This window comes from Manis javanica, chromosome 4 (genome assembly GCF_040802235.1).
Source record: "Manis javanica isolate MJ-LG chromosome 4, MJ_LKY, whole genome shotgun sequence".
Taxonomy (NCBI): Eukaryota; Metazoa; Chordata; class Mammalia; order Pholidota; family Manidae; genus Manis; species Manis javanica.
Genome location: NC_133159.1, coordinates 19270595 through 19297306, shown reverse-complemented (window position 1 = coordinate 19297306; position 26712 = coordinate 19270595). Strand labels below are relative to the sequence as shown.

Here is a 26712-nt window from a genome sequence, read left to right as displayed (position 1 = left end):
CATGGGTCTTTGAAACACAAATCAGCAGTGATTTTGAGGCCACACCAGGCAGGGAGGTGTGTCTTTCCTCCCTCCCCCAGTGCATGCAATTTATAAAGGGCAAGTGGCATGTTTCTTTTCTGGCTGGCCCAGAATCCCTCCCATGCAACAGCTAAGGGATGCTATCAGTGGCTCCTGGGAGTGGCAAAGGACTGGATTCCAGAAAGACCAGTTAACACCCAGCTCCAAGGTAAGCTCTGGAGCCTGGACCCCAGTAAATTAGTATTTCCTCCCGGTTGCCATGGAGACAGACAGGCAGCAGTTGCGCTGGAAGAGGGACCAGAAGCTTCACCAACATCTCGGATTCTGAGAAAGCCATGGTGCAGGAGGTCTTGACACCACCCTTTCTCCCCCAAATAGAGGCTCCTGTCTGTCCCCCAGTGCCCAGATGCACAGGAGCTGGTGAGTTGCCAGCGCCACAAAAGGAGACAAGGCAGTGCTGGCTCCTGAAACCCTGGTCTCCTGCTTCCCGGCCAGTGCCCTCCCGCTGCACCGCAGTTACCTCCTGCTCAGCTTTTGGAGCAAGCAGATGTTCCGCGCTGAGCTCCTGCACCCTGGGAGGGTTCCCCAGACCCCTCCCTGCAGGGGATAAGTCATTAGAGGTCAATCCAGAGTGCTGGCCACTGAAGGCCAATCTGGCTCGGTGCTCTGCCGCTGTCTCTCTGGAGAACCTGGCAGAGGCTGTGTGGGGATGTGACCATTGTCGGGGAAAGCAGCTTGAAGCTGCGCCCAGAGGGAACTCAGCGAATGATGCGGTTTATTATTCCCTCATTTGATGCCACACTGATATAATTAATTTGTGGCTTCCAGCCCTGTCCTCCCTAGCCTGGGGGAAACAGTTCCTGGTTCTCCCTTCTATGGGTTATCTCTGGAAATTGAAGATGGGAGGGAAGGAGCCTGGGATCCAGGTCGCCTGACTGCAGTGGAGGTGCCAGGAGGTTGTGTCTCAGCAGCTCAGTCTCCTCCACTTTGGTAAGAGGAATGTTGTCTGGGGCTTTGCGCTCCCAGGCGTCGCACGTGAGCAGGGTGGTTACCTACAAGAACAGAGCCCTGGTGTCGGGGGACAGCCAACAGATGGAGAAATGCAGAGCCTGAACATCTGGGGCTCTTGATGCTGCTGTTTTAATGATGAAGGTAGTAGTTCATGTGTGGGCATAACGAAGAAAAAAGTCAATGCCAAAGTAAGTTGAGAAAAAAGCCCACCACCTCAAACCTCCATCCCTCATCCCTGCTGGAAACTATTGATAATTTTGTTTTGTATCTTCTCAGATCTTTCTCTATGCTTGCACTTTCCCCCGTATTACTTTTTAATTATACAAGTGATGCAAGAACACATATAAAACACATATAAAAGACAAAATACCACAGATAAATGTAGAGTCCAAAATAAGTCTCCTTTTCATCTACTCTTCACCAGAGACAGCTATGTCTAACAATTTAATGTCCTAAATGCATGTATGTACAAATGTAAATACAGAATTTCAGCTTTTCTTTCTTCAGCATAAATGCAATCATAACATCCACATTGTTCTGCAAGTTGCTTTCCCCACCCCAACAATGTTACCCTGTAGATTTGTCCCTGTTGGTACACCTACCCCATTCTCTGGAACTGCTGCCTTCTATTCTATGTTATGGATGTTGTGCACTTACTTAAGTTGTCTTACAATCTTTTGTTATTAATATAATGCTTTGAGCACTTGTGCATTGACTTCTGCAGGGTTTATTTCTAGAAGTAGAATTCCTGGGGTAACATGTTTGTATATCTTTCATTTTTCTAAATACCATGGGGATTTACTTTTAAGTTTTACTTTTTTAATTACCCAAGACATAGATATGCATTGCAAAAAAAAAAATGTGGAAAGGTATAGAAAGATGCATATATATAGGAAACAAAAACAAAAAACACTCACAATCCTTCCACCAGGCAGCCACAACTTTACTTTTTGGCATGTTTCCTCCCATTATTTTTTTTCTTCTATCTCTGCTGTTGTTAGGGTGATCAGATCATACTGCATAGGTAATATTCTATTTCTTTGTGTTTTGTTTCCACTTACAGTTATAAGCATTTTCCTCTTTCACCAAAATATTTTTGTAACATTCTTTTTATGATTTCGTGATCAGTGGTATGTGTACATACCATAATTTTCTTAGCTATTCCTCTGTTGTTGGACTTTTGAGTTGCCTTCATTTTTTTTCACTATGATAACACCTCAGTGAATATCCTTTTGTATAATCCTTGTATGAAATCCAACAGTTCCTTCAGCTAGATTCTTGAAAGGAGAATTACTGGATCTAGAGGTAGGATTTTAGTGAATTTATTTTTTAAAGTTGAATTTTGAATTGCTTATATGTCCATGTGTATATATAAGGTACTGAAGGTCACACAATGAAACAAATGTCTTTCTCCGACATGGTCCTTCAGCTGTGGTTTTCCTCCTCAAAGGCAACATTATTATTACCTGGTTTCTTGTATATCTTTCATAGAAACACACACACACACATATATTTCTTATACATACAGAAACAGTAGCACAACAGATACATCTGCAGTTTTCTCTCTTAATATTTCTTGATGATTGTTCTATATATAAAACAAGAACTGCCTCGTTTTCCAAAACATTGCATATAATTAAATTCGTCAATTCTATTGATACTTTTTAAGCTCTTCCCCATCTTTTGCTATAGGAGCAGTGCAGTAATGAATGCCCTTACAAATATACCTTTTTGACCATGTGCTATTACATCCATCTGCACAACAGTTTCCTTTAGGTGGAACTTGTGGGTCACAGGGAATGAGTCTTTCACATAGACAGCTTTTACATTTTATGTTGCTAGCTATCGCTATCTCCCTAGAGGGTGCCCATTTCCTCATTAAAGGGTAGAGACAATTTTTAAAGCTCTTGATTCAAATGGCCAGACTGCTTTCCAGAAAAGTGTCACCTTATTTACACTCTCACCAGCAATACACCAGGGCCCTGTTCACTCCTTCCCACTGAGTAAAAAATAGCATGGTGATGTTGGGCGTGTTTGTTCTCAATTGCCATTTTCTTCAAAAGGATCTGTGCAAGATTAACAACAGTGAGCAAATAGTTAATTTTTAAAACTTTTTTACTTAAGAAGAATCTAAAAACACGGGACCTGGGAGAATTTCCTATCCCCCTTCTGCCATATATAATGTGTGACCTTGGGAAATTGCTTATCCTCTCTGAGACTAATGTCTCAGAGTTGCCGAGAGGAGGGAATGACATAATACAGTTAGTACAGTGCTTGGCACATAGCGAGGGATCAAAAGGTGGTAGCAAAGAAGAAATGCTTGGGCAAAAATGACGTCCTTCCAAGTAATCCCAGCTGAGAAGAAGAGATCCTTCCAGGTCTGAAAAGTCAGCTGGGTGGTGCCAGCTTTGATCTGTCCCTCAAATTCGCCCTCTCGTCTTTTCTGCCTTGAAGAAGAAAAAAGAAATCTGGCTACCTGCACCTGGGGAGAAACACCCGTACTAGGACTGGTTCTTAGGAGAGGCTGGGGTCCGGAACCTCACCCTGATTCACCTAATGCACCTCGGAGGAGCCCCAGCGGCCTTTGGTCTTCACCCTCCACGGAGGTCCCTGCCCCGGGGCTCCCACAGCCTGGGCGGAGCCTGGGGAGTGGGGGGGGGGCGGGGGTTGCTGACCCAGCCTCGCATTCCCGACGCAAAGCTAACAGCGGGCGGCGGCTGCCGGGGCCGCCCGCGGTCCCTTTTCGGAGTTGCGGCGGCTGGGAGGTCCCTGTGAGACCTCATTAGTGCTCTTCTCTGCAGCTCGTGCTCCCTTGCAGCCACGGAGGTGCTGCAGGAGGCAGAGAGGGGTCACCGGGGCCGGGGCCGGGTGCTGCAGTCGGGCCTGGCGAGTTTCCGAGTGACCACCTGGGCTCCGCACCTCCACAAGTCCCTCCCGCAAACCCAGCGAGTCTTGGCCTCCCTCTTCCCCAGAACGGGGCTGCTGCGATGGACGTTCAGCGGCTGGAGACGCCATTTCTGTCCCCACCCTTGTGTGGGAAGGGCCAATCACAGCCCTGGTGTGCGGCTACGGAGCTGCAGGTAGAAACCGCCTAGGGTGGGAGAGCACTCTGTGGAGCGAAACGGAGCCATTTTATGGGAGGATTGCAGTCATTTCCACTCACAGTATAATCACCATGTTGGTTAATTTTAGCCACTCCCTCCCCGCCCATCCCCTACACCTCAGTCGCTCCTGGATCTTCCAGGGAGAACTGACGGGGACCAAGATTGTGCCACAGGGAACCAGTTGACGTGGAGTCTGGTCGTAGCCTGCTAACCTAACCTGCTCTATGACCCCGAGAAAGCGGTACAGCCCAGGCCTGACTCCTCACCCGTGAAAATGCAGGGGAAGACTAAAATCAGACCAGGTCAGGTATTGGTGAGGTTGCAAGAAATAGATTCTTTCAATTTGCCCTTGTCTGGTAAAGCTGAAAATATTCATACCATGCGCTCTAACAATTCTACCTCAGTTTCTGCCCTGCGGAAATACACATGCATTCTGTGAGATTGTCCATTGCAGGACATATCCAATGGCAGACCGTTGAAAACAGCCCGATGGCCATCAACAGGGAAAGCAAATAAAATAGGGTCTATATTCATAATGGGTCACTATATCACACAAAGAATAAATTAGGTTTATTTATGCAAGTATGTGGATAGAACCCATAGCATAATAAATAAAAACAAAGTTGCAGAATAATACATACAACGTAATACAATTTTTGCAACATATCAAACAGAACTGTGGATTTTCTATGGTATATTCAAACATATGTAAAAGCAATTCTTTTTTTTAAGAAGACTAAAACAATATGCTCCTAACTCACAAGAGTAGCTTCCTCTGGGGAGAGGGGCAGGGAATTGGAATAGCTAGTGGAAGTAAAAGGGAACTTCAGCTTTCTAGTATTCTAATTTTTTTTTTTAAAAAAGGACAGTGCGTTCATACATTACTTGAGGAATTTTAAACTGTATTCATAAAGAAAACTCTAGAAACAAATATGTCAAAATGTAAACAGTGGTTAATTTGATAAAGAATGTCATTGTTTTTTTTCTTTGTACTTTCTGGAGTTTAATTGTTTTAAATGTGGGGAAGGGGTTCGAGAGTGTGCGATCCATCAAAGCCCTTAGCTCACAGAGCCTGCAGCCTTGTGATTCTAGGTCCTGGGCATGCCTGAAGTCTTAGTTCCACCCTGTAGGGTGCTACTAGCTCCCGCCCAGCCCACTCCCCAGTCTTGAGCCCAGTCTTACCAACTGAAACCTGAGGGCTCCAGCCAGGGCAGAGCACTTGCCCTTCACTACTGTGCTAGGCTCGCTCTCTCTTCTGATCATTTAGTTGCCCTTTTCCCCTCTTCCTGACACCTTCTTACCCTTTCTCTCAGCCTGCAAACTTCCTTCAGTTCCCATCAGCAATTCTGGCCCTTCCCCAGGAGGCCTTACCTGCTCCCATCCCCCAAGTTAGCGGCGGGTACCTGTTCTCCCTCGGCAATCTGAGCTGGTTGCCCATTCACGGGAGCTCTTGGGACCAGGGACTGGCCTTCCTCATTCCTGTACTCCCAGGGCCTCCTACAGCGCCTGACACCTCAGGAGCTCTTAAGTGAATAGACAGCCAGGACCAACAGCAGCATGCTCTTCTCTGGGCTGTTTGCTGGTATTCATTCTAGAGACTCTGAAACTCTGGGGGTTCCGCTTGCTCAAGGTAAGAGGCAGATCCAAGATTTAAACTCAGAGACTCCAGCTCCAGAGCCCACACTCTTAACCATTATGCTCTGAGCCTCTAATGTGTCCAGTCTGTTCATGAACCAAATATGTTTTGAGAGCCTACTATGTGTCAGGCACTGTTCTATAGTAAAGAAGAAAATGGACACAGCCCCTATTCTCATAGATCATACATTCAAACCAGGAGAGAGGGTGGGGAGACACAGAAAACAGATAATTATGTGATTTGCTTATTTGTGATAAATGAAATATACAGGACAATAGGAGGAACAGATTGGAGGGCAGGGGAAGACTAGGAGTTCAGTTTTAGACACATTTAGTTTGAAATGCCTGTGAGAAAACCAAGAGACGATGCCAAACAGGTGTTGGATAAATAAGTCTGGAGTCCAGGGCATAAGCCCAGGCTAGATATATAAAATTGGAAGTCAGTAACGCAGGTGGTAATAAACCGTAGGAATGGCTGAACCTGTCAGGGGCATAACTGGGTATAGAGAAGAGGTCCAAGTACCGAGTTCAGCTATACTCAGCAGTGTCAGAAATGAAGAGGAACTAGCAAAGGAGACTAAAAGGGTACAGGCAGTGATATAGGAGGAAAACCAGAAGAGTAGTATAGGGAGGGCCATGGAAGCCAGGTGAATAGGCTTCAAGGTCAGCCACAGCAAGGATGATGAGAGCGTGGGATGGGCCCCTGGGTGCAGTAACGCAGATGCCATTAATGATCCTGGCAAGAGCAGCGTCTGTCAGTAAAGTGGTGGAGGAGGGTTTAAAGAGAAAAGGCGGAGAGGAGTTGGAGACAGCAACAAAGACACCCCTCCCAGAGAGCACTGTAATGGAGGGCAGAGGAGTGGGGGGCTCTGGAAGGAGTTGGGGGGGTTTAAGGTGGAATGAATTGCAGCGTGTATCCATGGTGAAAGGAAAGAGCAGGTACAGTGGGAACACCTGCTGGTGGAGGGGATTTGAGACAGGAATGGGTCCCCAGATTCTCCTTTCCATGTTCTACCCCTCCTCTCTCTCCATCTTTGTTTCCCTGTGTCTTCTCCTGCTCTCCTGTCCTTGCCGCACTTTCTCCTCTTGTAAGGAGTCAACCTTATCTCCGCCAGCACACACGCAGCAATCCTGTTCCAGGAAGGATTTGCCAAATGATCTTGACCTTTCTTCATACAAAAGCAGGGCTCTATCAGGCCACCAAAGCAGGATTGTGTCTGTCCCACGAGAATGCGTTGATCACCATAGGCCCCAGGGCCTGTCCTGCCTGTTGTCATACTACCAGTATAGTTACCTTTTCTTTGGTGTGTATCTTGTGAAGCCAGATGGACTATAAGGCTGTTAAGGACACGGACTCCAAATGAAGCTTCTTTGGGTTCCTCATGATACCTAGCTGGGTGCTGTGCAAAGAGTATTCATTTAATCAACATTTATGAAAGACCTGCTCTTTGCTAGGGTCAGTGCTAAGTGTTTCAAATCAACAGTTCCCACCCTTAGAGAACTCATGGTCCATACAGAAGGCAGACATGTAATCAAATAATGTCAAATAAACTGTCAAGTGCTACACTAGAGACACAGAGGGTGCAGAGAAGGAGGAGATTAACTCTATGCGGGAGTGGATGGGAAGACTTCACAGAGGGGATGGCAAGGACAGGGCGCTTGAAAGATGGCCCGGAGTTTCCCTATGAGCTGGAGGGGAGAGGGCGTTATGGGAGAGGGAACCTGCCAGATCACAGAGGTGTAGGACAGCACAGCATGTTTGGAAAAGGGCAAACCTTTTGATATGATTGTACAGTGGGTGAGGGTGTGTTAGAACAGTGGGAAAGGATCCTGGAGAGACGGCAAAGGGTTGGATTGTGGAGCGCCTCGTGTGTCATGCCAAGGAATTTAGCCTTTAATCCCACAGGATTTGGTAAAGTGGAAGGATGGAACCAAATTTTTAGAGAGAACGTTGTGATGATAGTGGAGCAGAGGTTGACTTACTTTTGACAGTCATATTAGAAAAAGTTTCCTTACGCTTAATTATTTGCCGATATTTAAACATCAGGAGATTTCACAAGAAGTCCTAAATTCCAGCTTCTCTAGTCACACAATGTTCCAGGATGGCCATCAGCCAAAGCGAAGGGGAAGTCCCCTGTTAGAATGAATTATTCATGTTGCCCCAAAAGATGTTGAAGTTCAAGCCCCTGTATCCAAAAATGTGACCTTTTTTGTAAATTGGGTGTTTGCAGACGATCAAGTTAAAATGAGGTCATCAGGGTGGGCCTTAATCCACTATAACTGGCGCCCTTACCAGAGGGGATACTTGGACCCAGAGACAGACACATAGAAGGGAGACAATTTGAATCTGAGGAAAGAAAGCCATCCACAAGCCAGAAGCAGCTGAGGCTGCCAGAAGTGGGAAGAGAAGCACGGCAGACTCTCCCTCCAGGCTGCAAAAGGCACCAATACGTTTCTGTTGTACAAGCCATCCAGTGTGTGGCCCTTTGTTACCGCAGCCCAAGGACAGTAATGACCCCAGGCCACTCGCTTGGATGGCGCTGCACAGGCCAGTGAGTTGACTTGGCTGGTGATCCTCAGAATGGATCTGAGGGGGAGGGCGGGCCAAGCGCAGCTAGGAGGCTGCCAAAGTAATCCCGTCGGGTGGGTCCCCAAAAGCCCCGCAGGGCTGATACTTACTAACTGATGCAGCGGTTTAGCCATAAGCCCCTGCAGGTCTCTAAATCAACCCGGAGTTCCAGGGATACATCCACTCTTCTTCCCTGTGGGTATTTTCTCTTGTACAGCATCCCGCCCTTCTCCACCTGCCAGCTCTGCCACCCCCACCTCCCCGGGCCTGAATTCTGCTCAGTGTACACTTTCACCTGCCTCGGAAGGGGTGTGATTTCCGCAGCCTTGGTTTCGACTTCCTGTGACAGCTGTAACCTCTGTTCTCACAGAACTGCTAAGATTGCTGATCAATGCCAAGTGCTTGGAAGTTTTGTAAGTAACTGGGAACGTGTTCCTGCAGGCAGTAGGAAAATGGGCTATTGTGTGGCCCAGAAATTTAATGAATTAAAAGTAACTAGTACCTCCCCCCTATTTTTTAAAGGTCTATCTACAAGTGCCCTTTCAAGAAAAAGGGTAGATCTAAAATGAAAGCCATGCCCCTGGCCCCATGTGGGAGAAACAGTCCATTATCTGTTTGGAGCCCCAAAAGCCCAGCAGAAAGTGACTGCCACCTCACCATCCTCACATCATCTTTCTTGCTCAGATTTTGATTATTTGGAAAGTCTGATTGGAAGAAGCAACAGGAAGTAATCACTCCCCAGTGTCACTGGCTAAGAAGACATGATGCTACATGCAAGGCAGTGTCCTGAATTGGATCCTGGAACACAAAAGGACCCCCGTGCAGAAACGGGAATCCAGTTAAAGTTGGCCATTTAGTTAATTTGCACCAGTGTTAATGCCTGCGTGGATGAATATACCGTGGTGACATAAGATGTTAACAGGGGAAGCTGGCTAAAGAGTGTATGGGAACTCTGAACTATCTTTACAATGTTCTGGAAATCCAAAATGATTTCAAAATTGAAAGTTTAAAAACAAGTGAAACATACATATTTTTAAATGTCCCTGGGATAATACTTTTTGAATTGCAAGAGACTGGATTCCAGAATACACTCTCTGTTATGCTGTCCAACCCTCAGCGCTAAGTGTTGTTTAGTGGTCAAAAAGACATCAGGCACACCTCTGGGAAGGCAGAACGAAGGCACAAAGGACAAAGACATGTTCTGCCTGGGAGGAGACTCACAGAGGGTGGGGCGCTGGAGGCAGCACTCACTGGCCAGGCCGGGACTTACCGCTGATGCTGTCAGAAACAGGAATCCCCAAATCCCTTTCCAGTGAGCCTCCCTCAAAAGCCATGGAGGAAATAGAGCACACGTGGCTGCAGCCTCCACTGACCCTTACTGCACATGCCCCATTTTCAGGTGAAGTCAGCTGCCAGTGCCAACCACCCCATGAAGAACTGACCATTGCTCAGGCCGCCTTAGGAATGGGCCCCTCAGAGTGTATGCAAATGGAATATTTGATCTCTTCCACTCAGGTCATGCAAGGGCACTTATGCAAGCAAAAACGCTGTTTCCAATGGCTACTTGTTGGTAGGAGTTTGCAGTGATGATGCACAAATTCAAAGTGTTCACTGTGCTGAATGAAGCTCTCAGACTGTTGCTATGTGGATGACGTCATCAGAGATGCTCCGTGGACATGCACACCAGAGTTCCTGGAAAAGTATAAGACTGACTTTGTGGCCCATGATGACATTGCATATTCTTCTGCTGGCTCTGATGATGTTTTACAAGCATATCTGGGAAGCAGGAATGCTTGTTCCAATACCGAGAATGAAAGACATCTCAACATCAGACATCATCACCAGAATTGTCCAAAACTATGATGTTTGTGCCCAACACAACCTCCAGAGAGGGAACACAGTCAGGGAACTAAATGTCACCTTTATAAATGAGAAGAAATACTGCTTCTAAAACCAGGTAGACAAGATGAAGGGAAAGGTCAAGGGCATGGAGGAAAAAATCAAAAGAACTTGTTAACAGAGTGGAAGAAAAGAGTCATGATCTAATTCAAAAGTGGGAAAAGAAGTTGAGGAAATTCATTGGTAGCCTCCTAGAACTGTTCGGGCCCAATGGAGCACAGATATGTTGGAGTACCTCTAAAATACTGAAACCTGTAAAGGGATTGATTTGTCAAGACATTTACTGCTTCACTAGATGTTAAGAGCTTCTTAAAAAGGGAAACTTTGTAGGAGAGGAAATAGAGAATTATTTTCATATGGACAAGACTAAATGGAATTATTTTCTTGGGAGAAAACTTTATAAATGGATGTCTCTTAATACAGTAAAAGACTGAATTAAAATACCTTTCTCTTTGGAAAAAAAAAAAGACACCAGCCAAACGATTCAACATTTGCTGAGTGTCTATTCATGGCACCATAGGAGAACCAAGACAAAATCATATAGAATCCTACCCACAAGGAGCTTACTTTCTGGTGAGGGGACCAAAGATGTGTATGGTAACTACAACACCAGACAAAGGGTGTGGGTCAGTGAGATTTATCAAGACCTTGAAGGTGGAGAGAATTTCAATAGATGCAGAAGCCAAGGGACTCAAGGCTAAGGGTTGGTGTTAGCAAAACACTGGGACATGTTAGGTGTGTGGCTTCTCAGGGAGTTGAGAATTAGTTCCATAAAGCCAAGACTTGGAGGGGTTGGGATTGGGGGGAGGAGTAGGGTAGAAGTCTCAGAGACTTAGGAGGACATGAGGTAAGTGAGGAGGACATTCTTTTCTGTTTTTAAAATATAATCACTTTATCATTAATAGAAGAAGTATATGTTCACTTTAAGAAGCTTGGAAAAGTCAGAATAGTAGGAAGATGTTATTTTACCCTTCAGGACAAATATTTTGGTGCATATCCTTTATTGCATTTTGCTCCTAGTTGGGCTCATATTGTACACCCACTTGAGTAACCTTTGCTTGTTTCATTTTAGCATAAATACCATGAGTCTTTCCCTAATTCATTAAAAAAAGAATCTTAAAGCATGAAGAGAGGTCACTTAGTCCACCTTCCTAATGTAAGAACACTTCTTCAACATGCCCAGTGGCTAACTGACACATCTTTAGACACCTCTCATAGTAAGAACCTCATTCATTCTTTAAGACGTCCATTCTATTGTTAGCTAAGTCCAGTGATCACAGAGTCCTTCCATGTGCATTAATTGTGCTTCCCTATAACCATCCTTTTTTGAGATGACACATCTTCAAATACATCAAGAATCAGAATCTCAGGGTCTAATTGAACTTGAGGTAGATAGGTGGGTCTCAAATGCTGTGCTAAGGACAAGGGAGCAATCACATTTTTCTTTTAGGTTTCAGAAATGTGTATTTTTCTCATATGATGTGCCCAAAGTTATTCACCAAATATTTTCAAGCAGAAAACTGGCATGATCAGAGCTGTACTTGACTATTAATACCATAGCTGTCATTTATCAAAGGTTTATTATGCACCAGTCACGATGCTAGGCACTTTACATATATTATTCATTTTATCCTGATGAAAACCCAGAGAGATGGGGGCATCATCCCCATTTCACAGATGATGAAATGCAAGCCCCAAAAGGGGACATCACCTGCCCAAGTAGTAGCCGAACAGTACCTGTAGCATTGTTTAAAGCCAGGACTCAAATTCTTGCTGTGACATGAATTAGCCAAGTGATATTGGCCAAGTATCTAGAGTTCTCTGGGCCTTTCTTCCCAATCCATAAAATAACAGGGTTAGACTAATAAAACTAGCTTAGTTTAGAGTGATAGCTAAAAGCATAGACTTGGAACCAGACTGCAAAACTCTGTGCTTCTGTGTGGCCTGGTTGGACAAGTGATTTAATCTCTCTGCAGGTCCTCTGCTAGCATTTGCTAGACCTAAGGCAGGAGTATACAAGGGAAGCCCACATCTCTCAGATTGAAGTTTTTAAGAGTTATAAATCAAGGTAACAAGCTCTTTTTTCTAATATATGTTATATCCTTCTTCCTTGACAAATGTACCTCCAAAATAACCTAGAAAACCAGGTTTTGAGTTGAGGATTCTTGGATTCCTTGGAGTTCCAGGTCAAACATGGCAAAGCCAGCTCTCCTCTTCTGTGTGTGCTCACTTGCCCCCATGCCCAGGTTCTGTTTGCCCCTTACAAGTGGCCACCCTGAGCTCACTGGCAGGGAAGTTTGCCCTTGGACACATGGACCCAGGGAAGGGGCTGGTGCAGATGCTGAAGGTGGACTCAGGCCATGTGGGTGGGGATTTCTGGACCCAAATACCCAGAGTATGGTCTAGAAAGGTGCTCAGGCTTTAGACGGCCACATATCCTTGACCCCAGGGAACTCCTTGTCTGTAAGAAGCAGCACAGCTGGAGGAGAGTCAGAGTGCAGGCCTTTCAAGCTCAGGGCCTAGGGCAAGGACCCTGTATGACATGTCCAAGGAAGATTCTGCCTCTCTGTGCCTCAGTTTCACTCAGGGTGACCAACTCATCCAGGTTTGCCTGGGACTTGCCCAGTTTTAGCACTAAAAGTCCTGCATCCCAGGAAAACCCCTCAGTTCCAGAAAAACTGAGACAGTTGGTCGCCTTCACTTCCTCATCTTAACTATTGGGCTAATAATATCTCATTAAATTGTTATGAGGATTAAATGATTTACCTCATGTGGTAAGCGTTCTATGAGTATTTGCTATTTTTTTTTCCAATTTTTATTGTAATAAAATACACATAATATAAAATTTACCATTAACTATTTTTAAGTATTCAGTTCAGTGATGTTGAATACATTGATAATACTGTGTAGCTATCATAACCATCCATCTCCACAACTCTTCTCATCTTGCAAAACTGTACCTCTATCCCCATTAAACAATAACTCCCTCCTCCCCCAGCCTCTGGCAGCCACCACTCTACTTTCTGTCTTTGATGTTGGCTTTTCTAAGTATCTCATGTAAGTGGAATCATACAGTATCTGTCTTCCTGTGACTGGCTTATTTCATTAAGCATAGTATCCTCAAGATTCATCCATGTTGTATCATGTATCAGAATTTCTTTTTAAGACAGAAAAAGGTCCCACTGTATGCATATGCCATATTTTGCTTATTGATGCGTCTGTCAATGGACATCTGAGCTGCTTCTGCACTTCCACTATTGTGAATGATGCTGCTGTGAGCATGGGGATAGAAATATCTTTTTGAAACTCTTCTTTCAGTTATTCTTGAGTATAGCCAGAAGCAGAATTGCTGGGTCATATGGTGATTCCATTTTTAGTGTAGTGAGGACCCTCCCTACTATTCAGCTATACCATTGTACCTTCCCACCAACAGTAACAAGGGTTCCAATTTCTCCACATCCTCTCCAACACTTGTTATTTTCTCTTTCTCTTATTTTTTTTTTATAGTAGCCATCCAAATGGATGTGAGGTGGTACCTCGTTGTAGTTTGGATTTGCATTTGCCTAATGATTAGTGATGTTGAACATCTTTTCGTGAGCTTATTGGCCATTTGTATATCTTTTTTGGACAAATGTCTATTCAAGTTCTTTGCCTATTTTTTAATTGGATTGTTTGTTTTTTCCTTGTTGAGTTCTAGGAGTTCTTTATATTCTGGATATGAATCCCTTATCAGATATATAATTTGCCAATATTTTCTCCCATTTGGGGGGTTGTCCTTTTACTCTGTTGATATTATCTTTTGATGCACAAAATTTTAAATGTTCATTAAGTTAAATTTGTCTATTTTTTCTTTTGTTGCCTGTGTCTTTGATGTCATATCCAAGAAATTGTCACCAGATCTAGTGTCATGAGGCTTTTGGTATGTTTTCTTCCAAGAGTTTTATAGTTTTAGGTCTTACCTTAGATCTTTGATCCATTTAAAGTTAATTTTTGTATATGATGTGAGGTAAGAGTCTGCTTTAATTCTTTTGCATGTGAAAAAACAGTTTTCCCAGCATCATTTGTTGAAAGACTGTCCTTTCCCCATTGAATAGTCTTGGCACCCTTGTCAAAAATTATTTGACCATACATGCAAGGATATATTTCTGGGTTTTTTTTCTATTCCACTGGTCTATATGTCTGTCTTTAGGCCAGTACCACACTGTTCTGATTCCTATAGCTTTGTAGTAAGCTTTGAAAGCAGGAAGCATAGACCTCTAGCTTTGTTCTTATAGTTATCATTTTAAAGGTTCCATTCTACTAGAAAATGTTAAGTTTCTATAACTGGAGGCTTAGGTAGGAAAGAAAGAAGAACTGAGTCTGACTTAAATTTTAAACCTGGAGGACAAGAGTCTAGTAAAACCACTAGCTGCATGGGGAGACCCAGATGTGGTTGGGGGGATGATGTTCATTCAGTGTGGGTCATAAAAATTTGAGAGCTGTTTGGTAAAGAAATTTCCTTTATCCCTTGAGGTTCTTCTTGCCGGTCTTAAGAATCAAATTGACATGAGACAGATTAACAGGAGAAAAACCAAAGTTTATGTATATACAGGGAAGCCATAGACATGGGTGCCATAGACAATCAGAGAAAAAGAGGTATATAAGTCATCCTGAACAAGTAGAAGGGGATAGGGATCTGAGACTTCAAAGGAAAAGGGAAGCAATTCACAGGAATATGGAAAGAGTAAATGTTTGATAAACAAAATACTTGATGGACCTACACAGAAACAATGAAGCACAAAGAGAAATTTTAGCAGACTTAACCACATTCTTCCCTGTCTGTCACACCTAGTTTACATTATAATATAGCTATCTATCATAATAACTCTTCTCCTGGAGCAGTTACTCTAATTCTTATTTATGGAGTTGGTGGTGGTGGTGGTAGGGCTTTTGGCCTTTATTGTTCTCAACTCTGAAATAATCTTCATGTCACAATGGCACATCTTGGGGTGGTCTGCCCTTGGTCCCTACAGGGCCTTATGGGCATCCATAAGGAGATGTCCTTCAGGCAGTTGGGAATGTGGTTTTAGAGGACAGGAGAGGGATGGGAGCCTAAGAGGCAAATGGGGAGTCATCCCCATAGAAGGATTCCTTAAAAGAAGTCATGGACTTAAAAAAGAGGGAGTGAGAAGACTGGCAGGGGCAGCAACATCTTTACCCCATCCACTCACACATTTAATATGTGTGTGCCTTCACCATCTTTTACTGACCCAAAATGCCATTTTTAAAACATATCATTATTTTATGTACCACTGAGAATATATGCTGTTGATAATTATGACGTGCAATTGATTAACTACAAGGCACAACTGATTTCAAAGATATAAAAATGTGAGGGGAAAAATATATATATCCTAGAATTGATTAAATTAGATATATGGCAGGCACTGTCAGGCATCACAGGGAGGGGAGTGGGATACATCTATGACAAAGGCCCTGTCTTTAAAAAGCCCCCAATCTCATAGCGACACCTGCAGCTTCTTCTGCCGCAAGACTGAGAAATGCTGTTGTGCAGGCACCAGAACTGTTCTAAGATCAGCTGCTGCTTGTCAAGTATTTATAGGAGTTATTAATATAGACAGAATTGACAGCCACATCTTTCTGGGAATTTCTAGTCCTCCCCTTCCTTTTTCCCTGATGCCTGAAATTTCTAGGGACAAAGCCTTTCAAACTATTTTTGAATGGATTGAGATAATGAAACACCACATGGTGAGAGTTGAACTGGTACAACTCCTATGGAAGGCAAATTGGCACTATCCAAATTACATGTATATTTGCCCTTTGACCTTGGGATGCCACGCTAGGAATGTCTCTTGCAGATACCACTCTAGGAATATATCTTTCCACACCCACATGGAAAATACTATATATACAAGGTCATTCAGTACAACATTGTTTGAAATAGCAAATAATTGAGAATAACCTAAGAGCCATGGGTAGGACATTGGTTAACTAGGTTATGGAATATTCATACAGTGGATCCCAGCAAGGAAATACTTGATGTATGAACAAGGAAAAGATCCCTGACATGTATTATGAAGTCAAAAAATTCTAAGTGCAGGACAATTATAGTAGACTACCTTTGTAATATAAAGGAGATACAAGAATATGCACCTATAAATGTGCTTGTGGGAGAACAGTGTAGCACAGAGAAGGAACATAGTGGATCTGTGGCATCTTGCTGCACTGATGGACAGTGACTGCATTGGGGTGTGGGTGGGGACTTGATAATATGGGTAAATGTGGTAACCACATTGTTTTTTCATGTGAAACCTTCATAAGAGTGTATATCAATTATACCTTAATAAAATTTTTTTTATAAATGTGCTTGTGTGTGTGTGCCTGAAGAAACTCTAGGATATGCAGGAAACTGATAACAGTAGTTGTGGTTAAGGGGAGGGCCTAGGTATCAAATCTGGCAGATGGGGGTAGAGAAAGGAAGAGGACTTTTTATACTAAACTATGTAAATGTGTTTTATCTATTCCAAATGTTAAATTAATTGAATTTTTAAAACAACCCCAAGGGAAGAGTGATTCGGTGACTATGATTCACACTAAAAGGTGAAAATCTACTCTTCATTCATTCATTCATTCATTCATTCATTCAATAACCTATAGTAATCAAGAAACTTCCCTAGCAATAATAGTTGACGAATGTGAAGCACTTAGATGAGCCAGTCGTGGTGCTGAGTGCTTTCACGTACATGATCTCATTTAGCCCACACCACCTCTACGTGGTGCAGGCATCTGGAATTACAGAGGAGGAAGCTTAAGATGAAAGGCTTTGTTCTTGCCTAGAGTCCACTCCAAACATCCAGGCCCTACCATCCGAAGCCAGGCCTGGTTCTAGGCACAAAGGAGACCAAGATGCACAACCCTTGTCTTCTTGGACTTCATAGTCTAGTGAGGGAGGCATGTGTTGGGAAGGAAAGGTTTTCCTCTATCCTTCAAGGTTCTTCTGGCTGGTCTAAGAGTTAAATTAATATGAGACAGAATAACAGGAGAAAATCAAGCTTAATTTCATACATATGGGAACCCCGCACATGAGAGATGCAAAGACAGAAAGGTACAATGAGGTGTATGTGCTGTCTTGCGCTAAGGAATGGGCTGTGGGCCTGGGCCTTCAAAGGAGAGGAGGGCAATTCACAGGGCAACAAGAAGAGCAGATATTTGGTAATTAGATGTTTGCCCTGTTCTACAGAGAGGTCACTCAGATATTCGTGTCTGGTAATAACCTTTATTTTGGGAAAGACCCCAATTTAGATTCTTCTAGATAGTTAAAGGGAGGGGTAAAAGTTTCTCTTGAGCCCGCAGGCTCTCTACTGCCTTCTCAAAATAGACCACCTGCCTAAGTGGCACATTTTGGGGAGGCTTGTTCTGAGCCCCTTCAGAGGCATGTAAAATAGCAGATTCACAGGCAAGGTTCGAACAGGGAAGGGAGTGTTAAAACACAATGCCTAATGATTAGGGGACAAAGGGAACAGAGAGGCTGGGGACAAGGAGAAAACCTCTCCCACTACACCCTTTTGTCAAGGACAGGCCCTGTAAGCAGTGGAGGAACTCAGCAGCGCCTACGTGGGAGACAACCCCTGCAGTCTCAGAACCAACAATGAACAAAGGCCGCCGGTGCTCTGTCAGAATAGAGGAGATCTGACGACAGCCCAGCTCTTTTGATCAGTGTAGACATCCCTTCGGACTTTGAAGCCTGAAGTGCTCTCCTTTAGCTGTCTACACAGATCAAATAAGCTGGATAGCTGCCATATCTCGACTTCACTTTGTGCAAACCCATAGCCACAGCCAGCTCCACAGCCATCCAACCACGCCATCTGAGAGAGGAAAAAAATAATTCTCTTGGGCAAAGATAGGCAGTTCCAAGATGGAAACATTAACCCCTTGCTGCCACTTCAGGAGGGAGTGGATTGAAGTTAGTTTCAGGAAGCTTCCAAGAAGAGAGCTGCCGCCCTTCTCCAAAGTGAAGTGGCAAAGATGTTTTTTTCCTCCTTACAGTTGAAAGCCCTTCCTATTCCAGGGCTCACACATGGACACCCAAAAGAGTAGATAATGAATAGCTGTGGTCTGTTTCTCAGAAAGTCAGCCGCACTCTAAAGCACAGGGCTCATCCACCTTTTCATTCACAGGATCATTCTAGGGGAAACCTTACCCCAGCCCTCAGTCCTGAAGCAGCAGTGAGGATCTCAGGAAATGCTTGTCACAGAGACGGGCAGGACCAGGCATCTAACAACAAACCCAGAAGCTAAGGGGCATCGTTAAAAAAGATTAAAAATCTACATGAGTTCTAACATCTTCCTTTCTAGCTATAGTTTCCATGGAAATAGACATCTGCTCTAGGGAGAAAGGAAAGGTGGGGGGAAGTATGTAAGTGTTTTAAAATAATCAGTGTTTTGAAAGATTTTTTTTTTTCCTGTCACAACATTAATAGTCAGAAATGTGAGCTTTTTGCCTGGCAATTTCTTGTATAAAAAAAATGCATCGAATGGGTGGGGCCTTCCTCTGCAAACCTCCGGATCAAGTACAAATACTTGAAGATTGAGGCTGGTTCCGGGGATAACACCTCTTGGCCTTGGGTGCCTTGCTTGTTCGTGTTGCCTGCCAATCTGCCACTTCTCAGTGAGGTCTTATCCCCACTCCTCTCTAGCCTAACGATTTCTGAGATCTCGCTCAAAAAACTGACAGATGGAAACACCTGGCTGTTTCATGGCTAAGTTTGGTGTGAGAGAGGGAAGCCTTTCAGTGCTTAGAATCTGAATTATTCCTGGTGCTGCTCACATACTAAGGGCAAACCACGTAGATTGGGGGGCGGGGGAGAGGCCGACCCCACACAGGAGCGATTGTTGGAGAAAATGCTGCAACAAGCATATTTCAGGCAATAGCCTATTGCTAATTGTTTGCTTTGTGTGGTGTGTCTACTGCCTGTATGATCTAGTTTTGTCACAGGCACCTCATCTCTAGTACATCCCCAGTGACAAGGTGTCTTTTAAAATTAGGGCTGATTTCAGCAGAATTGGTCATATTTGTTTCTTGGTTTGGGGAGACAGAGGCCATTCATTAATAGGTAAAATGAAGGTGCCCTCCTGCCCAGTCATGATCTCCAAGCAGGTGCCTTGATGTAATGACTACCAACCCAGGACACAATCTGGTTCCAGAGAATGGGAGGAGGGGTTGGGAACCATGTTCATTTTATATATTTTTCCTCTGGTCTTTTTGGGGGAAGAGGGAGGCCAGTCATTTTAAGACAGCCGAAGTCAAAGTCAGACCAATTTCCTTTGAGCCTTTGCTGTGCTTCTGATCTATCCAGACCAGGAGGAACCTTGACCTTGTGACTTGTTTTGATTCTTAAAAAGGGCCCAGTACTGATCTGGGGAGCACGTGCTCCAAGAACAAAAGCAACACTTAACTGCAGTCTGTGTAGTCTAGGACTGCTGTTGCGTTTCCTTCCCTATCATCAAGAAAAGGCGAGGCAGAACAGATGGAGTCTGCTTTTAAGGAGAGTGACTGTTAAACCAAAAGAGATCAAATTCCAGAGCCCACGCCTTCTCCCCACTGGTCTCTCCTAACCAGCCGAGGGACCCAAGAACACACACAGTGAGAAAAGGGCCACGCCTGTGACTTGTTAGGGCTGAGTGGGTTAGGGATTATGATGATGTTACAATGCAGGTTACACGCGGGTGTCCAGATAGGGCGCCTGGTGCAGGGGGTCTCACACGGGCATAAAGTGGCATTGTCCTGTAGCAAGGTCACGGAGGTCTTGGGTGGCGGCACAGGGTGGTGCACCGGAAAGGCACTGCGCTGTCTGAGGGCTGCTCGTGGAGCGAAGCGGGGCAAGTAGCCGAACAGAGGCGGATTCCAGACCACCCCCCTCTGAGAGGTAGGGAGGGACCCCCCCGGAGGGACCCCTCCCTTTTCCTAGGGATGGGAAGGTGGCTTAGGTCTAGGTCAGGGATCACAGCTATGCCCTCTTCTGAGGCCCGAACTGACCCGACGCACCTGCGGACACAGCCAAGCATCCCCCCGCGAGCCCTCGCATTGTCCTCTTGCCCAGCCAGCTTGAACTACACTTCCCGAAGCGCTCCGGGGTCCGGACGGGCGGGGCCCACTTGGGCAGTAGGGTGAGGGGCCGACACGTGCTGCCGCTCGCAGCCAATGTGGAGCCCTACGGGGAGGTCACGTGCCGCTGTTTGGCGCTTTTGTGAGCGCCCGGGTCTGTTGGTGCTCAGAGTGTGGCCTGGCGGCTTGGACAGAGCGGGTAGGTGCGGGGCTTTAGAGGGAGGGGGCGGTGGCTGCTTGTTGGAGGCTGTGAGAAGGACGCGGCCGGCGGGGGAGTTGGGCCTTAGCCCCCGACCCCTCCTGGAGGGCGCCGGGCGTGTGAGCCCCAGAGGGGCCGGTGGGCGGGGGTCGCTCTGCTTTGTGTGTGACCCGGGCGGAGCCTCGGCTTTGTCCCGGCTCCCTGGGGGCGCGGCTGTTGTGGGGAGGGGGTTCCGCCAGCCGGGAGAACCCTGAGCGTTAGCCCCGGGGTACCGTGGAGGAGACAATAGGGGGCGTGGGCTCTCCCTCGCCTGCCTCCCTCCCTCTCCCTGCAGGCGCAGCCCCGCTGGGGTCCCCATTGTCTGAAGGGGCGGGGCGGCGCCCCCATGGAACAGCGTCCTCGGGCTGGACGCCCGGCAGCCCGGCCGCGCCCCTTCCCCAGGTCACTCTCGGCCGTTGACTGGGGTCGCACCGGGGAGGCTGACACCCCACGAGGGCTCTCGTGTCCTCGCGGCGGGAGACTTGGACAGCTAGGTTAGCGGCAGGTTGGGTGGGAGCGAAGGGAGGAGGTGGCGAGCGGATGGCTGGGTTACCCGACGGCCTGTTCCGGGGGCCCCTCCCGCCGAGCTGCGACGGGGGTGGGGGTGTACTTGAGGTGTTTTTGGCGGGAGTTGGAGTGGGGTGTCCGCGCGGGGAGAGTCCGGGTAGGGCGGAGTTATCCAGTTGGGACCGTTAGCCCCGCCCACCCCTCCCCTTCCCACGCGCGCGGGCTCTGGGGTGTTGTGAGTTCCCGGAGATTCGAAAAGGCGCGGGGAGGAAGAGGGCGGGGCCAGGGCCGGAACGCAAGGCGTGCTCTGATTGGCGGAGGGCGGGGCCGCTTTTCCTCGCACCAGGGGCACGCCTATTCTGAGTCCTGTGCGGCGTCTAATGTTCTGTGGGGTTGAGACCGTTTTACTGCCACTGACTTTAATTTCTAGCTGTTGAAACCTGTAGTCCTGCATTCTTGATACTAGCCTGGGCTCTAAAAAAATCATGACCTTAAATCAAGAAGAGATGTGAATTTTTTATGACATAGGCGGCAAATATTACAACCTAAAACCTGGAAAGTCATTAAACCAATTAATTTTGCCCGTTATTGGACTAGGAGCTTAAGCCAGGAACAATAGGAGTTCTACATTATTGGTTAATGTTAGCTTGGGCGTTTTGTTTTCCACCATGGCAGACACAGACAAAGCGGGTGGGTATTTCATTTTGCACAATGAGTTGTAGGCAGTATATTAAGATGGCTCCGGTCTCACACTTGAATCTGGAATATCTTCTCACTCTTGGGGTCGGGGCGGATTTAGAGTGGAGGAATCATACGTCTTAACGTCGTCTAATTTTTAAAATCCGAGCGTTGTATTTTGAAGAAACAAACTCAGTTAACTTGATTTTCTGGAACCAGTGTTCTGTTCATTTCAGATTTCCCAATGGTTCACTATTTTATAGATTTTTATGATTTTCTAGAATGTCTTAATTCCACGGTAGTGATTTTTCTGACATTGATTTATGTGGATGTGATTTGAGGTTCCATTAGATCGATAACATACAGAAATGCAAAGAAATTGATTGCATGCTTTTGAAAATCGTTTTCAGGGTTTTCTTTGCCAGTGGATTGTGTAGAATACACTGCCAGTTTCTTCTGTTCACCATGGCTTCTTCTGGTAGGTAATCTATTTGGAAAGCTGAAATTGTGATGGGCTTACAATTTTATAATAGAAGATGGCTCAGGTCTTAAGCCATTAATTGGGCACTTGTGTTTTGATCTTATCAAAAAAAAACTTACTAAATTGGAGAATAAAGAAGAAAAAATGATTATCACTTAGATGTTACTGAGAGCTCATAATTGTTGCATAATTGGATTATTTGGCTTGTTCTAAAGCAAAATTGTGGGGTTTTGCGCAAGTCTTTCTTTTGTTCTTGGAAGTAATTGTCAAATACTGATGTCCCAGGATGGTATTTATTGATCCAGAAATGTTGAGCTTTGTTTTTCTGGGAGGTGGTATTTTATTTAGATAATTTTTTGCCTGAAACCAGCTTCTTCTTTAGCCCTAATTCTATTCATGAAACTAGTTTGGTATTTAGACAATTATAGGAGAGTTTATTAGAATAGGAAAACCCTGTTTTTATAAATACATTACAAATATGATCAAATCCAGATATCCAGGTGAAAGAACTGGAAAAGCGTGCCTCAGGCCAGGCTTTTGAGCTGATTCTCAGCCCTCGATCAAAAGAGTCCGTCCCAGAATTCCCCCTTTCCCCTCCAAAGAAGAAGGATCTTTCCCTGGAGGAAATTCAGAAGAAATTAGAAGCTGCAGAAGAAAGACGCAAGGTAAACATCACAATTCACAGAAAACAAGATATTTTTTTAAAGTAATGTGGCAAATCAGTTTTATTTCTATAATAGGAAAATGACTGTAGCTAGAAGATTGTAGCTATGAAAATTACATGTGCCAGTGGCTGGAAGAAAAGACCAGCCATCATTTATTTAGCTTCTATTATGTACCAGCTCCTTTACTTACATTTTTCTCCTTTGATCCAGTGACTCTAAAGAGTAGGCATTGTCTGAGATGCTGCGATTAGAAAATGGTTTTAGGAATGTTAAGTCATTTTCCCGAGTCATAGCTAGTAAGTATTGGAGCCAGATTCAAGCCCAGGTCTGTCTGAAACTGAAGTTCATGCTTCTCACGCTTTTGCCTTGAAAAATTGATTTGTTGATGGGTGATTCTTTGTTCCTTTAGATTTGGGGGGGGGGGGTTTGTTCATTTGTATGTGTGACTGTGTGGTTTTTGCTTTGTTTTTTGAGAGCTGTACAATAAAAGTATTTTAAATTACTAGTAATGTGATTGTGTTGCTTAACTGTCACATTGGTATTGTGGCAGCTCTTCTCTTAACTAAGCAGTTCTGCTATAAAATAGCCGTCTTTAAAAACTAATCAGAAAAATCTGCAAATATTACTTTGCTTGTTAGTAATATACCTGCTTGTTAGAAAAATACTTGCTTGTTAGAAAAATTGGGAACCACAGAAGTTTATAAATAGGAAATTAAAAATATTCATTATCCTACTTCCTCAGAAACAACCATTGTTAACATGTTGTATTTCTTCCATTCAGCATTATCTGTTCATTAAAAAACTTATATAAATTCTCATTTAGTTCCCCTTTTCCAACAATCCTGATTGGCGTGAGTGGGTTTAATTTTATAATTAGGAAATCTAAGGCACGAAAAGGTGAAATAGTAATTTAACCTCTGACCAATACAGCTAGTGCCATTTGAAGTCTAGTTTATCTAACCACATTTGTGCACATAGAAGCCCCTTTTATGTTGCTGTAGTGGGAGCCATGTACATTTAAGTGCCACGTGTAGGTATGTGCACTGACCCATTACCAACACTGCACATCATTTCCCCAGCAAGAGTGGCAGTGTTTGTAGTGGTGCGTTGTCATCTACTCGCTCTTTGTAGTTTGGGTTCATGGAATTGAGTTTGATGAAGTTTATGGAATAGATGCAGTTGAAGGCTAGACAGAGAAGTTGTTTAGGAATCGGCCCTGGCCCTATAGTATTAGCCTGTGCTTTACATAGTAACTGGCTAAATTACAGTGAAACTCTTCTCATGATGGATTTTGCAGAAAAGAATGAACAGAACCAGTGGCAGATGCTCTTTTATTTTCCTGCAAGTTGATGCTTGCGAACATACTTGAATCTGGTAACAAGGTATTCTGGGTGTGTGGAAGGAGGTACCCTGTGATAATACTCCAGTGATCTGGAAGTTAATGCAGCTTCCTCAGAAAAGCTAATAATCTTTTCCTTGAAACAGAAATCCTCCTGGCTTAAATAGTAATCTGGAGGCTTGGTCTTAAAATTTTCTGTCATTCATGTATTTTCTTCTGACCAATATGGTTACATTTTTTTTGTAATAGCTAATTTTCTTTGGGTGACCTTTGAAATTAAATAACTAAAATGTTTTTTATAATAAAGTTCCATTCATAAGTACATGAGTGATACGTATCATCTTGATAACATTAAGCAGTTAAATCTAAGAAGGATTTCCTTAAGGAGTAATTGGGTTAGAATATCTGGACAAACGTGGGCTGTTTCCAAAGTAAACAAAAACACGGAAAAGAGTATGATCACAGTACTTTGATACAGATAATTCAGGTCGTGACTTAAGTATTATTTAAAGAGACCTAATTTTCTGCCTCTTTTCAATCCTCCCAAGTAATGATTTCCTTTGTAATTTTAACTGATGTTAAACACCTCTCAGGGAGCCTAGCCTGTTCAACTTTTTTCCAGTCCCATGAAGCTGAGGTCTTGAAGCAGCTTGCGGAGAAACGAGAGCATGAGAAGGAAGTGCTTCAGAAAGCAATAGAGGAGAACAACAACTTCAGTAAAATGGCAGAAGAGAAGCTGACCCATAAAATGGAAGCCAACAAAGAGAACCGAGAGGCGCAGATGGCTGCCAAACTGGAGCGCTTGCGAGAGAAGGTCAGTGGCCCAGCCTTGCTTGGAGGGATTAAGAACTTGAAGTTTGATGCACCAGTGAAGTGGTTTGAACTAATTACCTTGATCAAATGTGGTTGGTGTCTCTGTTACCAGTTTGGGGGCATAAGACATTAAATGAGTGGTATCTAACTTGAAAATAAGGTATCTTATTTGAAAATAAGATAAAATATTCAATAATTACCAGCACAAGAGCATGTTCTTTGAAGAGCAATAGGGGAAAGGTTCAGTCATGAGGTTTCATGAATGACTCAGGAAGTTCAAAGATGATGTCTTAGAGCTCTAATTACGTGATTTCTGTTAATTTTATATGTAATATGACATCTAGGTGTATGTAATTATATATGTAATGATATATGTATTGATGCTGTAGGGCCTCTTTTACGGGGGATGTGTGACTTGGCAGGCTCTTTTATTCAGCTGATGATAGGTACTGTTTCTTTACAGGACAAGCACATTGAAGAAGTACGGAAGAACAAAGAATCCAAAGATCCTGCTGATGAGACTGAAGCTGACTAATTTGTTCTGCGAACTGACTTTCTCCCCCTCCCCTTCCTAAATATCCAAAGACTGTACTGGCCAGTGTCATTTTATTTTTGCCCTTCTGACAAATATTCTAGAAGCTGATGTAGGACTGTATAGGTAGATCCAGACTGTATGATGTTGTTTTAGGGGCTAAAGGGGAGAAACTAAAAGTGTTTTATTCTTTTTCTAAAGTGTTGAAGTCTTTCTAATGTAGCTATTTTTCTTGTTGCATCTTTTCTACTTCAGTACACTTGGTGTACTGAGTTAATGGCTAGTACTGTATTGGCTCTGTGAAAACATGTTTGTGAAGAGTATGTAGTGGCTTCTTTCAAACTCTTAGATGCTGAATTATTTGTTCACTTTTAAATCCCAATTCTGTCCCGATCTTAAGAGATGCTACTGTACTTGAATGGTTAATAAAACTGCACAGTGCTGTTGGTGGCAGTGATTTCTTTCTGTCCAGGTAGCAAATTGTCAAGTGACAGAGACCCTCCTCGTTTATTTTGGTTCCTGAAGGGGCCTTTGGGCTAGCAGAAAGACCCCGCAACACCCATCACAGCAAGTTCTCTGCCCAAGTTGCTAGTTCCAGAGTGGTTTGCATTGTGCCCTTCTACAATCATCACTTTGTTGTGATGCCTTGGCCCAGATCAGCTGTTGGGATAGTCTTTCAGATGTTTATTTGCAAACAAGCAATTTTTTGTTCCTGTGTCCCTGTTTAAAAGGCAGATTAAAGGCACAAAGGATATTTCCAGAGAACAGTTGAGAGGAAATCTTGGTTAGATCCTAGTTATAGTTGTTTGCTGGCCTGCTTTATGTTACACCTGGGGTCAGGCTGTGTCCTAACACTTTCCTGCCAGAGAAGCCATGACTCAAGAATTCGGTTATTACTAAAACTCTCCTTTTCAGGGGAACCTCATCTTCCATAGGATACTTGTTGACTGTGTGGCCAAGGATGGCAGTTAACTCCATCTCCAATCCAGAGGCCGTAATCACCAAGTCAGTATTGCATCTCAATTCAAGGGAAGCCTCTGGCAGCTTTCCTGTGCTATTTGGAAAATAGTCGTAATTACATGTGGTTATTTGCTTCTCAGGACTGTATAAAAGTGC

The 26712-nt window shown here is 44.3% G+C and overlaps 1 protein-coding gene, 1 long non-coding RNA gene and 1 pseudogene across 4 annotated transcripts; 2 read left to right on the top strand and 1 right to left on the bottom strand.

The window, feature by feature from the left end:
• Window positions 1-2028: 2028 nt before the first annotated feature.
• Window positions 2029-8747, bottom strand: LOC118972323 (uncharacterized). 2 transcript variants are annotated; one of them, XR_005061228.2, is made up of 4 exons: window positions 8451-8747; window positions 7788-7905; window positions 7066-7171; window positions 2029-3479 (listed from the first exon to the last, which is right to left on the bottom strand). It is a non-coding gene; the product is annotated as an uncharacterized lncRNA (long non-coding RNA). The 2 variants fall into 2 exon arrangements; XR_005061229.2 differs by lacking the exon at window positions 7788-7905.
• Window positions 8748-9368: 621 nt separating this feature from the next.
• Window positions 9369-20907, top strand: LOC108398770 (choline-phosphate cytidylyltransferase B pseudogene; annotated as a pseudogene).
• Window positions 20455-26042, top strand: STMN1 (stathmin 1). 2 transcript variants are annotated; one of them, XM_017663079.3, is made up of 5 exons: window positions 20455-20542; window positions 22177-22244; window positions 22740-22912; window positions 24874-25065; window positions 25528-26042. In XM_017663079.3, exons 2-5 carry the CDS (start codon window positions 22232-22234, stop codon window positions 25597-25599), a joined length of 450 nt encoding a protein of 149 aa, XP_017518568.1. In that variant the 5' UTR covers window positions 20455-20542; window positions 22177-22231; the 3' UTR covers window positions 25600-26042. The 2 variants fall into 2 exon arrangements, with proteins under 2 accessions (XP_017518568.1, XP_073089535.1); XM_073233434.1 differs by lacking the exon at window positions 20455-20542 and adding an exon at window positions 20883-21075.
• Window positions 26043-26712: the final 670 nt, after the last annotated feature.

Excerpts from the sequence above, each read along its gene's own strand:
- STMN1 (XM_017663079.3), top strand. Across the intron at positions 22,913-24,873 it reads CTGCAGAAGAAAGACGCAAG|TCCCATGAAGCTGAGGTCTT; the intron begins GTAAACATCACA and ends ACTTTTTTCCAG. Across the intron at positions 25,066-25,527 it reads TGGAGCGCTTGCGAGAGAAG|GACAAGCACATTGAAGAAGT; the intron begins GTCAGTGGCCCA and ends GTTTCTTTACAG.